The following is a 14557-nucleotide window of genomic DNA, read 5'->3' as shown; positions in this document are numbered from 1 at the left end:
GGCAGCCTCCGGCCCGCAGCCAGACACTGTCCGGGGGCCGGACGGCATCTGTAAACACAACGAAAAGGCCCCTTGAGCCCTGGCTTTCCCCTTCCCCAGCCAACTTGTGCTGACTGATAAAATAACAGCGCATCTCTGAGTGTGTCATTAACTCTTGATTTCTGTTTCAATTCTCATGTTTCCATATGGATTGGATTGAAGAGGCAGGATAGAGAGTAATAATCCAAGAGAGGGCGTGTGTGCGCGAGTGTGTGTGTGTTTCTAAATCGGGGCAACAGATTCTTGTGTGTTCCACCCGGGAACCCAGTGGTTGCTTAGCAACGAAACGGTCTCCGCAACCGGGAGATCCAGTGAATAATACCCGTCTGATTAACTGAGAGTAAATCAAGCCACTGAGGAGGAGGGCAGGAGGGACCAGCCCCAGGCAGCCTCCACGCAGCGCCTCGAACGCTTTGGTTCCTCTTTTCCGTAGGGATGTCCCATGGGGCTGTGGGCAGGCTCCCAGCACAGAGCCAGATCTGACGCCCCCTTTATTAGCTGCCGGCCTCTCAGCCCTCAGTGTGGACTTGACGCAAAGCCCGGCCTGCCTGAGTGGGCGTGCGGATTGCTGCCTCCTAGGCTGCGGAAGACAAAGGGCAACCGGGAGCCCAGGTCTGGGTACCAGCGGGGAGCTGGCTGCCGGGCCCGCATGGGGAAGCCGATGCCCCCCTCAGCATCCTCCTGGTCTCGGTCTTTGCTCACTCCCCCAGCCACGCAGGGCAGATGCGTGAGCTTCCCCCGCTGAACACAGTCAGGCCCCTCTGGCATTCTCCTCTGGGCAGCTGCGTGCACTGCCCACCCCGCTCTACAGCCAGAGGGCCCAGCATCCGGGCCTCCGCTTTCATCTCGTCCATCGAGAGAAGCTTTTTTTAATTGTCGTTAATTTTGCAGTGTTGTCTCAACCCGCTCCCTCCTGTTTCCATCTGCTCCCGTGATGGGTGGTAACAGAAGAGGGTCGTGCTGAAGAGACGTAAGTGCCGCGTGCAGAGTCCCCTTCTCTCTGGCGTGCTGTCCTGTGCCTCGGTCTCACTGCCCACCCGTGGGGCTGCTTCCGACGCCGCACCCGGCTGCCTGCAGGGCCCGCTTTCTAAAGGGCATCCCAGCTACCTGGGAATCGCTGGGGTGTTCCCCAGGGCGGGGTGGTGCTCACACCCACCCTCTGGGCTCAGAGAGACCCACGGGTAAGTGCGGCCTGGGTCTAAAGAGCTGCTGTTACGGGGGGATTAACCTGCCTCCACTTAACAAAGCCAGCGAGCGAGGCCACCTCCCGATGGGACAGCTCCGGCAGGTGGGCCCGGTCAGGGCCACAGGCATAGGAGGCACGGCGCGCTCCTGTGAGACGCTCACCCACTGCATGTAAGCCGTCTGCGCCCGGAAGGTCCCTCTGCGCCCAGGAGGCCCTCTGCGCCCGGAAGGTCCCTCTGCGCCCGGAAGGCCCTCTGCGCCCGGAAGGCCCTCTGCGCCCGGAAGGTCCCTCTGCGCCCGGAAGGCCCTCTGCGCCCGGAAGGTCCCTCTGCGCCCGGAAGGCCCTCTGCGCCCGGGACCAAGGTCCCTCTGGGTCCGGAAGGTCCCTCTGCGCCCGGAAGGCCCTCTGGGTCCGGAAGGTCCCTCTGCGCTCGGAAGGCCCTCTGCGCCCGGAAGGTCCCTCTGCGCCTGGAAGGTCCTCTGGGCCCGGAAGGTCCCTTTGGGTGGAGCGGCCCCACCCCCGCTCGGCCGTCCCTCCCGCTGCCTGGCTGCTGTCTCAGAGGTTCTCAGAGCCTCCCCCGGCAGAGGGGAGACAGGCACCCTCAGTGGGGACTGCAGTGCATCTTCTGGTCCGACCTGGGCCCCAGAATCTGCAGGCTTCTTAAATCCCTGCTGCGTGCACGGCACACCTCTCTCCCCGTGACTGGGGTCAGGGGGTGGGGGTTCTCCCGCTCCCTGCCTGGGACGCCCCGGGCCATCAGGGCCCCCGTCTCTTCATGCTGAGTGGGGGGTCATCCGCAGAGGCCGCCGGGGCACCGGTGCAGCCAGTAACCGAGGCCCCTGGAGGTTCTCAGCGGGTGTCTCCTATGTGCAGCATCCAGTCCTGGAGCCCCTGGCCCTCCAGGAAACCACACGTGAAGCCCCGGGGCAGATGGGGGTCCCGGCCACAGGCACCCCCCAGGCCAAGGAAATGCTTCTCCCGGGACAGGATCAGAGCCGGAGTCTGGCACAGGCCCCTCCTTCAGACCACGTGCAGGCTCCACGCTTGACGCAGCGCCCAGTGGGGACGGGCCAGGAGGCTGAGGCTTCCTGGAACCCACCCGCCACCTCTCACACACACAGGGCAGAAAAAACAAACACAGACAGACAGACACACACACACGGCAGAGGACAGCCGCACAGCCTCAGAACAGGGCGCAGGCAGGCTGGGCTCCAACCCCGACCGTTTCATCGGACGGGGCAGCGCCCACGACCGCCCCCGGGAGCCGCGGGGCGTCCCACTCTGAAGCGGCCGGCCTGCGAGGCGCCCTTCCCCGCCCTTTTTCTGTGAAGCCAGAAAGCCTCGGGTCTGACAGGCGATGAGGAGGAAGGGTCTCCTAACGGGTGCCCTTCCTTGAAGTGGAGGCAAAAGCCGCTGCTCCTCAGGCGGCGTGGTGACGCAGCGGGACGGGGCCCTGGCCGCCCCGCTCCCGTGCCCACCCGCCCCTGGCCTGGCAAGGCGTGTGCTCTCTGCCAGCACGCTGGCCCTCAGACGCCCTGCTGTGGTTTGGGTGGCTCCCCCTCTCTCCCCAGAGGCCGCGTCCTCGTCTGCTTTGTGATCGGACTTGTAATGGTTTTCTCTGTCGCTGCCGTTTCAGAGGCCCGGAGGTCATGAGCACCGTCTCAGGTACGCGCAGCACGACGGTCACCTTCACCGTTCGCCCTGGGACCTCCCAGCCCATCACCCTGCAGAGCCGGCCCCCGGACTACGAGAGCAGGAACTCAGGACCCAGACGCGCCCCCAGCCCTGTGGTCTCGCCAACAGAGCTGAGCAAAGAGGCCCTGCCCGCCCCCCTGCCTGCCGCCACTGCGGCCCCCTCACCCACCCTCTCGGATGTCTTCAGCCTTCCGAGCCAGCCCCCGCCCGGGGACCTGTTTGGCTTGAACCCAGCGGGACGCAGCAGGTCGCCGTCCCCCTCCATCCTGCAACAGCCAATCTCCAATAAGCCTTTTACAACTAAGCCTGTCCACCTGTGGACTAAACCCGATGTGGCAGACTGGCTGGAAAGTCTAAACCTGGGTGAACATAAAGAGGCCTTCATGGACAATGAGATCGACGGCAGCCACCTCCCAAACCTCCAGAAAGAAGACCTCATAGATCTGGGCGTGACTCGAGTCGGGCACAGAATGAACATAGAAAGGGCTCTCAAACAGCTGCTGGACAGATAAGGGTGGCTGCTCCTTTCCGTCACAGACTCCTTGTTATAAATAGAGATGGGCTTGCACTGAGACGTTTGGATGGTGAGCGCCAACCCCGTTCCGCGGGCTGGTCTCCTGGGGACCCAGAGAAGCGTGTGTGTCCGCGGCGTGGCTGAGCCGAGGCCTTCCAGCCCCGGCTCTCTGTGTGGGCTCCTTTGGGCTGTTTCTGTCAAAGCGGGGAGCGGGGAGGGGTCCTTCCGAGGTGGAGAGGGACGCGTGCACAGCCTGCCTCCTGCGTGCAGGCGACCTTGCCTCGCCCGGCCCAGGAGCTGCCCGGCCCGTGAGGGTGCCCTGCTCCAACAGGCGGGCGCCCCTGCACTCCAGACACATACCTCCCGCGGCCTCCCTGCGCGCCTGGCGGCCCCGGCCTGGCACCAGGGCCCTCCTCTATCTGCGGCCTCTCGAGGGCACGCGGTGCTCACGCGCTCCTTTTCCTTGCTGGACGTGGCTCGCAGCGAGACGCCCACGGACGCACATACCCGGTGCCCTTCCTGGAAGGTGGAGAAGCGTCTCCCCTCCTCCGTGGATCCTTTCCCGCCCCGCCCCCCCCCCCCCCCCCCCGACGTGCACCCGTGCTTCTCTGGCCTGTTGAGGCTCTTGGCAGTGATGGGTTGTTCTGAATGGGATCGTGCCCAGCTTTGCTTAGCTTTCCTTCTTTCTGCAAGTCTGTTAGCATAATTCCAAAGTGGCCAAACAGATGTCACGTGGAGTTAGTCGAAGCACAAAGTCACGATTCCAGGCGGAGGGAGGCCCGGCTGCCCGCGCACGGCTCCAGGGCCAGCGTGTCCCCAGGCGGAAGCAGCTGTCAGCCAGGAGCAGCTGTCCAGGAGCGTGGGAAGGGGCTTCTCTGCCTTTCAGCATTCTTTAAATTGAAAGGTGTGTTGAATTCTGCAGGCCTCGGAGCAGGTGAGCATCCACTCTGACACGCGGAACGACACAAGGTCCGCGGTGGGCATGGCTGCTGCTGGATGCTGGGGGGGGGGGGGGGGGTGCCCCGGCCCCCTCCAGCTCGGAGCCCTGCTGAGGCATCACTGCTGAGACAGCCCTTTCGTCCTCTGAGGCCAGGGAAGACGGTACCGAGGGGCCTTCCCCCTTTTCCTCTGAGTGTCCAGGAACCCCACCAGCTTGTCTTAATAGTACAACAGGTTTTCAGAAAACCCACTGGGCGTGGCACACAGACAGGACCCAGGGTGAGGGTGCAAAGCAGAGAGCTGAAGCAAGGACAGAGCAGGGAGGTCTGGTGGGCGGCAGTCTGGCCTCCGGCAAGGCTTTCCTGGGCCTTGCGCCCTTCATTCCCCCAGAGCGCCCTTCCTTGTGACAATACCTCTGATCTCCACGGGAGGTCGCCACCGGCACCCGTAGTCACAGAACACCCAGTCAGGAGTCAGCACGTCCTCCCACATGTGGAAGAATGTCAAGTTTTTGGCTTTTATTATGATTTCAGAACTAGCCTAGCCCATCTCTAATTATAAAAACATGATTTTTTTTTCCTTTTTTTCTTTATGCTCACAATCAAGTGTCTGGTTAGGTCTGGAACAGCTCTAGAATGAACACGTAAAATTTAGCAATTTAAAATCTTTCTTTACTGCAAGTTTAAATAGTTGTACAGATAGTTTATAAGCACAATATTTTAAGGAAAAAAAAGTGGCTGGTCTACTAGGCAGCCTTTGTGCCACTTCAGTGCTAGAAAGTTAAAGAAAAACAAACTTTTGTGATTTAATACTACTATTTCTGTGGAATAATTATAAAAGTATGACCTTTTTAAATCAACCTTATTGGATGCATCTGAACCAGCAGAGCTGTGTTATATTTTCTATCTTTGCTAGAACTTCGTCATCGAAGGACAATTATTTCTTCAAAAGTGGTTGTAATTCACAATGCAGAAGTTTTCTGCAAAAACAAACACACTCACCACACACACAGTTTTTCCAGCCAATGTCCCTGAATTGGAAATTGAGTTTTGGACCTTCTGTTCCAAAACCTATTGCAGGTCAATCTTGGTATTTGAACGAAATCAATTTAATATTAAGGTGTTTTGCTTCCATGTATTTTCGATTTTTCCATCATGAGATGAATATAACCCCAGAGAAGTTTCAAGCCAAGATACTTCGGGTGGCCTGCCGAGACTGCCGGCAGTTCGGAAAGTGTGAGATGGTGACTTGGCCCTCATCTGTCTTCCGTCCGGTGATGCTGCGAAACCCAGTAAGCGCGGCACCCCAGCAGGCTCGTTTCTCCTTTGCCTACTGCCGGTCTCACCTCTGCTCGGCGCCAGGCAACATGCTAGACAGGAGAGTGAAGGAGCCCCAGGCAGACGGTGACCAACAGCAGCGTGGGGCGTTAGGGCTACTGGACTGGGGTGGCCAGAGGTGAGGCTCGGCTGCTGCTCCCTTTCTTAGAGAGACTTCCAAGTCACATGCAGCTGACCAGAAGCGAGCAAAGCTGACGGCACCGGTGGTTCAGTGTCTCACTACAGAGAAATAACAGGCCATCAGAACCTGCACTGACCAACAAAATACACACGTCGCCAAGATGAGTCGGTCTCTAGCTCTCTCCACCGGTTTTGCTACAGAAAGCAATAGTTCCTCATTTGACCCACCGCCCACTGTCCTCCCCCTTGAGACATGTCAGGACCAGGCCCTACCCCACGCCCCTCTTCAACAGTGAAACAGATGTTAAACTGCTCATATAAAGATTATGTTAATACTTATTCCAGGTTTTAAAGAGATCCACTTTTGTTATATACTGTAATTTAAATAAATTGCATTTACATGCCTAGTTTCTGTAATATTGTGTATACAAAACCAAAACTGCTGAAGATGTAAATTATGTATACCTGCCAAGATGCCTCTCCAGGGTGTCTGTGCACATTTTAAGTTAATCCATAATATAAAAATGACTCAATGTGACTGTTGATTTGCTGAACTTTACATATCACAAAGTGAATCACTTGTGATACTTTAGTTAATAAAATGGTGATTTTTTTTTTTTCTGAGTTATTTAACAAGCAAGCATTACCCAGGGTGATCGGGCAATGACTTTTCGTGTGTGGACCACAAATATTGGTTTCTCCCATTAACAAAATTTTTGTTTTTTTAGAAACTAGTATGTTTCACACTATAGTTTGTGTAACATGTGTTCACATTATCTATGTTTCTGTTACTTTGTGCTTTTATTCTTTTTAGACCTTATTAAAAACAAAGAGAAAAAAACAAGCTCCTGTAATTTGCACTTTCTCCCAATTCTTAAAATCTCTTGTATGGCAACCAAAATTACTGTAAAAAAATAATAATAATAAATATACTATTGCACTAAGGTTGTGGTTCTGATTGCAAACAGTGAGAACTTTCTGAACTAAAACGTTGCCAGGCTTACAGCCCAGCCACTTGCCCTCTATGACCCTGACCAGGTAGTATCTGCCCAGAGTGAAAAATCCTTCCAGTGAGCTGCTCTGCCTCGGGCCCACCTCCTGCAAGTTTTCCCCGTGCAGTGGAAACGAGCATTGTTTCAGAACTGAGGACAGCACCGCGGACGTCTGTAAGCACCGCTGTGAGGGAGCTGAGGCCGGGCTCTCCTTGTCTGGGACGGAAGCAGAAGGGCGTGGCGGGCAAGCCAGGTGCAGACCTCGCTCCTCAGAGCAGAGGATCCCGCACACCCAGAGCTGGCTGTCTCCTGGCAGCCGGGCACGCCGGCTGGGCAGCCTCTCTGGCTGACGCAGAGCCAACCATGCTTTCGTGAACAAATGTGCACTAAGGCTTGGGGCAAGAGCATGTGTCTTCTGGCAAAGAACTGAGCCAAGGAGACATGGGCTATTCCTTCCACTGTAGGGAAGCGTATTTTAAACTTAAATATTGAACCTCTTCTTGGGCCTCATCAGTGAAAACTCACGGTCTTTAGTTCCGGAGCAGTTTCCTCTACTCTGGCACATCCTCCCCTTGAACAGCCGCCACTGTTTCTATGTTCATGACAAGTTCTCAGCCTCACATCTTCTGTAGCTGACGCTCCCCGAGGTCCACCTGCTACACCATCCAATGGTCCCTCCCCGATCTTCACCGCCCCCAGCCCCACTGTCCAGTGGCTTCCTCCAGATGAATGTATCCGTCTGTCTTGTTAAGGAAAACATAGATACTGGAAGACGTCCGTTTATTTGTACTTTACCTGAGGCATTTAATACCCAGTAAGCTGGGACGTCCTGTGTGTTTGTAGTGATCCATGTACACGCGCAACAAGCTGTCAGTCCCACAGCGGCGAGGCGGCCAGGCAGCCGCATGCAGGTGGGCCTGCCCCTGCTTGGTGGGCAAGTGGGCGGCTCCAGGCCGGTTTCTCAGACTTCAGCAGAGCCGATCACTTCAGTTTCTAATCCACGCTGTACCCGTGCTTCTGTTTCCTTACTGTTCCTATAACGTGTTTCTGCAGCTCAGAGTCTTTACCGTGTGATGTTTAAAATTACAAGTCACTGTCCATTGCTTCTCCTCTGGAACTCTCTGTTTATAGCAATTCTGAAATTTTACTATGAGCCTTCAAATAAATACAGAAACAAAAAAGAGGAAAAAAAGTAAAGTGTGTGCCTTGGGTGTTTTCAACCTGATCTGCATAAAACCATATTGTATTCAAATGCTGTATATTTAATGAGAGGGTAAATACACCTTCAATGTATTAATGTAGCTGATAAAATAGTTATAGTGCCTTGGTTTCTAAACTGAGAAGCCCCTGTCAATGCACAACGAAAAGTGAAAAAAGACTCAAGAAATGAAATGTTGAGAAGCCCTGGACATGATTCTGGAGCCTTTCTCATCATAAGACTGTGGAATATGCACAGTCATTTAAGTTAAAAATAAACAGAAAATTGAAATAAGACTGTGTTATCAATTAATTTTCCTTTAAAAGTGCTCTCTGCTATACTACTTTCAGGATTTTCATTTAGTAAAAATACAAAAACATGGTTGAGAATTTGCGAGGAAAAGAAAATGACATCTTTCAGACCTACTTCCCCAGGTTGTGTCGCCCCCCAGTGGTCCTTGTTGGTAATGCTTATCCAGTCAGCAGCACCTATCCATCATCTCCACGTTTAAAAAAAAAAAAAAAAAAATGCTTATTTTTAATGATTGAAGCCACTCATCACAGAACTACTTCCATTTTTTGTAAGCTACAGGCATGGCAACACACAGTCTGTTTTTTAAAAAGTGTGAGAAGTCATCAGACTATTCTCAAGGCCAAGGTCTCTCTCCACTTACTCAGTTAAAACATTAAGCTCCCCGGCACAGCCTCAGTCATCTTGGAAGATAGGTCTGAGGTGTAGAAAGCGTGTTAGGAACCGCCGCCCTCCTGGGACTAGACTGATCCCAGCAAGAGTGGAAGTCCACGGGGCACTTCCACCAGGTCAGAGCAGCAGCCCCATCTTCAGGGACCCTCGGCAAGCAGGCCAGACCCTCCCAGAGGCAAGGCAGATGCCGCCTGCTGGGTCCACAGCCCGTCTCTGGGTCTTTCTGCCATGTGTCTGGGCTTTTTTACCTGATAAGATCATCAGCCGTGCTCTTACCAGGCCAAGGCCCACCAGATATGCAGATTTTTCATTTCAATGCACAGATATAGCCCACATCTGGGAATCTGAAGGGGGTGGTCAGGGATGACAGCCAGGCTTCTTGGGTGGTGAAACTGCACACAGCACTGCGGGCTCTGCTGGAGGTGTGCAGGAGTCCAAGGACCAAGGGGGCGAGCCAGAGGCCATGGCCGTGGGGCAGGGTGGGCGGGCGGGCAGGCCCTAGTGGGCCCTGTGTGAGACGGACCCCGGGAGACGGCGAGGTGAGCAAGACAGAGCGGGGGATATCTGATCACGCCTGCACCTGGCGGTCTGCAACCGTCCCGACACCTCAAGTCCTCCTGCCGCCGCCCACTCAAAGAGTCTTCGTGCCAAGGGGCTTAAACAGAAATTAAATGTGTTCTTCAAACCCCAGAATTCAAGCGAGCAGCAGGGGAACACAGTCCCGGAAGCTCCGGGAAAGAAACCACAGCACAAGGCAGAAATCAGTGACTGCCGGGCACGGTCCCGAGAGGTAGTGTCGCACAGCCGCCCGGAAACAAGCGTCAATCTCTGCGCCGGGCAGCACTCAGAGCGCTGCCCGCAGTGAGGGTCTCCCGGCGCTGAGACAGGAACGAACAGCCCCATTCCACAGATGTGGAGAGTCTCACCAAGGTCCACAGTGAGCCCAGGGCTCTAGAGCTTCCTCAGCCAAGGCCAGTGTAGGAAAGAACCCAAGAAGCACTGCTGGTGCCAGGAGCCACCCCTGACGACAAGGACACATCGCCCGGCTCCCCTCCAAATGCCTCTGTGAAGGGCCAGCGGCCCAGGGGGCTGGGCAAAGTGGGGGTTCCTCCCAGCTGAATCACTTGGGGTCATGAAAAAGGGACATTTAACTCAAAGGGAATCTGGCTCCCTCAATCCCTCGGCTAGAATCAGGGAAGCGTGGACCTCAGGATCCCAGGTTTTCACAAAGACATGATATTCGTAAAATGACCCCTGGCTTAGAGATGGGTAACACCTGGTTTAACTCCCACCAGAATCGCACAAGGTGAATATCGCAAAGCTGGTTATCTCCTTTACCCAGCAGGAAACGGAAGCTCAGAGAAAGCAGAGGCCACGTCCCGTGGAGTCCAGCAGCTGGAGACAGTCCTACCCAAGCAGCGGCCCGGCCATCCTCCCATGAAACTCTCCCGCCCCCCGCCTGAGCTACCACAACTCTTCCCAGCGCGCTCCTCTGTGGCCCAAGTCAGCCCACGCCACCTTCTGCAGCTTGCAACTGCAGGTTCCTGGCTGACCAGCATCTGACCCCCACGCCAGAGTGTCTTCTCCCACCCCCTGCAGCCTCCTCCTGCAGTGAGAACTGGGGCAGCCCCTTCCTCCCCCTTCACGACCTCTTCAGAGACAGAAGAAAGTCAGCTGAACGAAAGATGAGATAAGGAGTCAAGAAGCCGCAGAATGAGTTTGAAAAGGAGTCTAACAGGCCCCACAGCTTTGAAGCTTCACAGGAAACCAAAGGCACGCAGCAGCAGCTGCCTCCCCCCACCCCCCGACCCCACCCCACCCCCCACCCCGGCCTTGGCGCCTGCCATCTGGGCAAGCTAAAAATAAAGACTCCATTTTCCAAACCAGAGTTTATAAATGTGACTACAAAGGCCCTGATAAAAACATCAAGGCCTTGGGGAAAACCGGGTGGCCTGAAACCTTTAGCACCCCAGCAGCGCGCCAGGAAAGCCCAGCTCTCCCGCTCCCAACAGGCAGCAGTGACCGGCTTTTTCTGGCAGCCCAGGAAAATGGAGCGTAGAGAGCATGGCGCTTCGTGGCCGGAGGGAAGAAGGCCTCAAGAGGAGAAGACAGGATCTAGCACAGAGCGCAGGCCGCAGAGTACTCACGGAGGCCACACAGAAATGGCCACACCCATCCCAGCCCTCCCTACAGCGGCCCGAGTGAGCGGACCCTGCCCGTCTCTCCCAGCTGTCCCTTCCTGCTCACCTTGCTCCCCGCCACATTCCCACCTTAGGGCCCCCTCCATACCTGCTGAACCTGGAAGGTGTTCTTCCCCTATCTTTGCACGGCCTGGACCACCTGGTTGAGAGTTGAATCACCCCGATCACACGGGTAACACTTCAGACCGCCTCAGGGTCTTATTAAGCGACTTGTTGACGATCTGCAGCCCCTTCCCAGAGGAGGACAGGAGCTTTGCCCATCTCAAGCGCAGCTGTTGCTGGGCGCACGCCGGGTGACTGCAGCGTGGCTAGGCTCCCAGCACCGGGCACTCGAGGACTTCCCTCAGTTCCCAGCTTCCAGAAGAGGACGCCGGTCCTGCCGGCCACTTGCGGAGAGGCCGCCCACAGAGGCGGCAGCGGGTGGCGAGGCCTGCGCCCTCTCCGTGCGCCCCCGGGCAGCCCCGGGAGCTGCTGCCCGCCTCTGCGTGGTTAAGGGCGGGAAACGAGGCGCAGAGGGCCCACAGGGGCCGGGCCGCGCGTCGAGGGACCGCGCACGCCATCTTGGCAGCGGCCCGCACCGCTGCTGCCGGGGGCTTGGCCGGCGTCGAGGCTGCCTCCAGCTGAGGACGCCCGCGCCCACGGCCCTGGGCCTCAGCGGAACCGGCCGAACTGCAGCCCGGACCCCCAGCACCGCCTCACAGTCCGGCTCTCCCGCCGCCAGCCAACGCCCGGGCGGCAGGCAGAGGACGCTGGGCCCTCGGGCCACGTGCCCCCCAGGGACCAATCACGACAGGCAAAGGGCCCGCGGGCCACGTGCCCCCCAGGGACCAATCACGGCAGGCAAAGGGCCCACGGGCACGTGGCCCACGGGGACCAATCAAGATAGTTTTTAAAAAAGACGCAGGGACACGTGCCCTGCTTGGACCAATCAACGTTGGCAAAGCAACCACTGGTCACGTGCCCATAAGGACCAATCATGACTGGCAAAGAAGCGCGGCGTCGTGGATCGCCCAACCAAAGCAGGCAGGGCAACCAATCCGGAGGCCAGGCGGCGGGCTGTGGGCGACGCGGCCCCGCCCACAAGGACGCTAACTCCGGAAGTTGTAGACATCACGTCTTCCGCGGGGCCTGGGAGCCGGCCCTGGAGGAGGCAGGGAGAGCGGCTCTGGAAACTCAGAGCTCACCCCGTCTGCCTTTCCTCGGAGAGGCCCATGTCCGCGCTGAGCTGCCCACACCTACTCTGAGCTGGCACGCCGGGGAGGCAGCTTTGTCGTGAAGCCCAGGCACCCTTGGGACCCCATGCTTTTCCATCGGGAGCCCACTGCTGACTGTCCTTGTCTTAGTAGACTTGCTGGTTGGAATTTCAGGACTTCACCACCACAGTGCATGCATGCGGAAACAGAATTACCGCAGTCCTGCCACCAGACTTTCCGCATCTAGGCGATACTGCCTTCTCTCTCTGTATTGCCACCCTGCGAAGCCTGTGGGATGACAGCTCTCTGACCAGGGATGGAACCTGGACCACGGCAGCAAAAGCCCAGAATCCTAACCACTGGGGCACCAGGAACTCCCTGGCCTTCCCTCTCTTGACATTCCCTTACCTTCTCTCCGGTCATGACGAGATGCGCTCGCCCTGTACTGCTTCCCTTTACCACAAGCCTTTGTCACAGGGTCGCAGTGTCCCGCCTCTTAGTCATGATGGTGGTGCGGTATCCTTCCTGAAGAATAAACTTACCCCCAACCTTCCAGCTGTTCGGCAGGGTACGGTGTGGCTGCGTGGTGCTGAGTGCATGCCCCACTCTCCCAGGCGGGCACTGCGATGCCTCTGAGGACAGCCCATCTGGCCATGCCTAATGCCCAGGAGGGTACCCCCATCCTCGTGAGTCGAGGGGCTGGTGGTTTTGTCCTGGCTTCCCCCCGCCCCCAACCACGCTCATTGTCCAGGATGGGACCGCATCTGAGAACCAGGTGCCCCATTCCCACCTGCACCAAGCACTAGTCACCAAACAAAGCAACCTCTGGGCTCCTCAGTGCTTCTATATGAAATACGAGCTGACAATCCCTGCGGCCCAAGGAACTCTGTGGGGGCAGATGAGGCCCTGCACGGGAAATTATCTGGCAGCACAAAGTGAAAGTGAAGTCGCTCAGTCATGTCCAACTCTTTGCCACCCCATGGACTGTAGCCTACCAGGCTTCTCCATCCATGGGATTTTCCAGGCAAGAGTACCGGAGTGAGTTGCCATTTTCTTCTCCAGGGGATCTTCCTGACCCAGGGATTGAACCCAGGTCTCCCACATTGCAGGCAGATGCTTTACCTCTGAGCCACTGACACAAAGAATGTATTTAAACAAACACAGGCTGAATTATGTTTTCAATCAAGAAATCAAAATACATGTGGTACAAAACCAAAAAAGGGTGGGGGAAGGAGAGGGGAAAATGAATTGAGAAATAGCATTGACATATATGTTAGGGGAAGCACACTGATTGAAACCGCCCACCCTGGCCAGGCACCATAGTAACCATTTGCATGAGTTGTTTTATGACAGGAGATCCTGATAAGGAATACGGAACTAATAAGCCACCACCAACTGGAAGAGTTCGGGAAAGGTCAAGAGGAGACACTGGCTGTCTGTCCACCTCCCAGAATCCCTCTTGCTAGCATCCATCCTGGCTAAGCGATGCGTGCGCCACCAGGAAAGACTCTGAATTAGAATGACTGGCCAAAGACTACCCGGAAACTAATCCCATCACCATAAAACCCAAGACTGCGGCAGAGCAGTTCTCCTGGGTTCCCTTACCCTCCCGCTCTCCACCCGGGTGCCCTTTCCCAATAAAATCTCTTGCTTTATCAGCACATGTGTCTCTTCAGACAATTCATTTCCGAGTGTTAGACAAGAGCCCAGTTTCGGGCCCTGGAAGGGGTCCCCCTTCCTGCAACATATACACTGTCATGTGTAAAATACGATAGCTGGGCAAAGCTGCTATATAACACAGGGAGCCCAGTCTGGCACTCAGAGATGATCTAGAGGGGTGGGATTGGAGCGGGGAGAGAGGCTCAAGAGTGAGGGGGTACATATACGTGTATGACTGATTCATATTGTTGTGCAGCAGAAACCAACACAACACTGTAAAGCAATTGTCTTCTAATTAAAAAACAACAAAAACTCAGAAGGAATCAGGAAAAAGCATGTCTCCCTGCTCCCCTGGGCTCCCCAGATCCCGTCCCCCCACCCTGAAGCCCATTAAGGATTCCCTGGGATTCAGTCCTGGCCTGGTGCATACATCCGCAAGCATATGCATATGAATCATTTTAAAAGCACAAATATAGCTCACTTTACACATTGCTGGGTAATAGTCTTGCTCTTTTTATTATGAAATATATCGGGCATGGCAAAAGGATGGGGGGAAAAGTGCACCAAGGTTGCCATCCAAATGAAGACACCAAACACTGCAGGTAACTCCAGGCCCCCTGGACCCCCTCCTTCTGAGTCCACTTCTTTCCTCCCACCCAGAGGTAACCACTCTCCTTGAACTTGGTGTTTATCACTTCTGTGCATGTTTTTATGTTGATTATTTGTGTACATGTCCATAAACAACATGTAGTGTCACTGCACATGTTAAAGCCTATATAAGT

General features: G+C 55.8%; 1 protein-coding gene across 8 annotated transcripts in view; it reads left to right on the top strand.

Moving 5' to 3' along the window:
* The window catches only part of SHANK2 (SH3 and multiple ankyrin repeat domains 2), a 550522-nt gene extending 542343 nt beyond the window's left edge, over positions 1-8179 (top strand). For 4 of the 8 annotated variants that reach the window (XM_065937976.1, XM_065937974.1, XM_065937975.1 and 1 more), the window contains exon 23: positions 2862-8170. In XM_065937976.1, the coding sequence (XP_065794048.1) occupies positions 2862-3432 (571 nt within the window). In that variant the 3' untranslated portion in view covers positions 3433-8170. Of the gene's footprint in view, positions 1-930; positions 1010-2861 lie in introns of all 8 variants that reach the window. The other 4 variants (XM_065937978.1, XM_065937980.1, XM_065937981.1 and 1 more) reach the window with 3 other exon arrangements.
* Positions 8180-14557: the final 6378 nt, after the last annotated feature.

The sequence above is a fragment of the Muntiacus reevesi genome, chromosome 5, assembly GCF_963930625.1.
Source record: "Muntiacus reevesi chromosome 5, mMunRee1.1, whole genome shotgun sequence".
In the NCBI taxonomy this organism is placed as follows: Eukaryota; Metazoa; Chordata; class Mammalia; order Artiodactyla; family Cervidae; genus Muntiacus; species Muntiacus reevesi.
The sequence above is the reverse complement of the archived record's forward strand: the minus strand, read 5'-3'. Positions and strand labels throughout refer to the sequence as shown.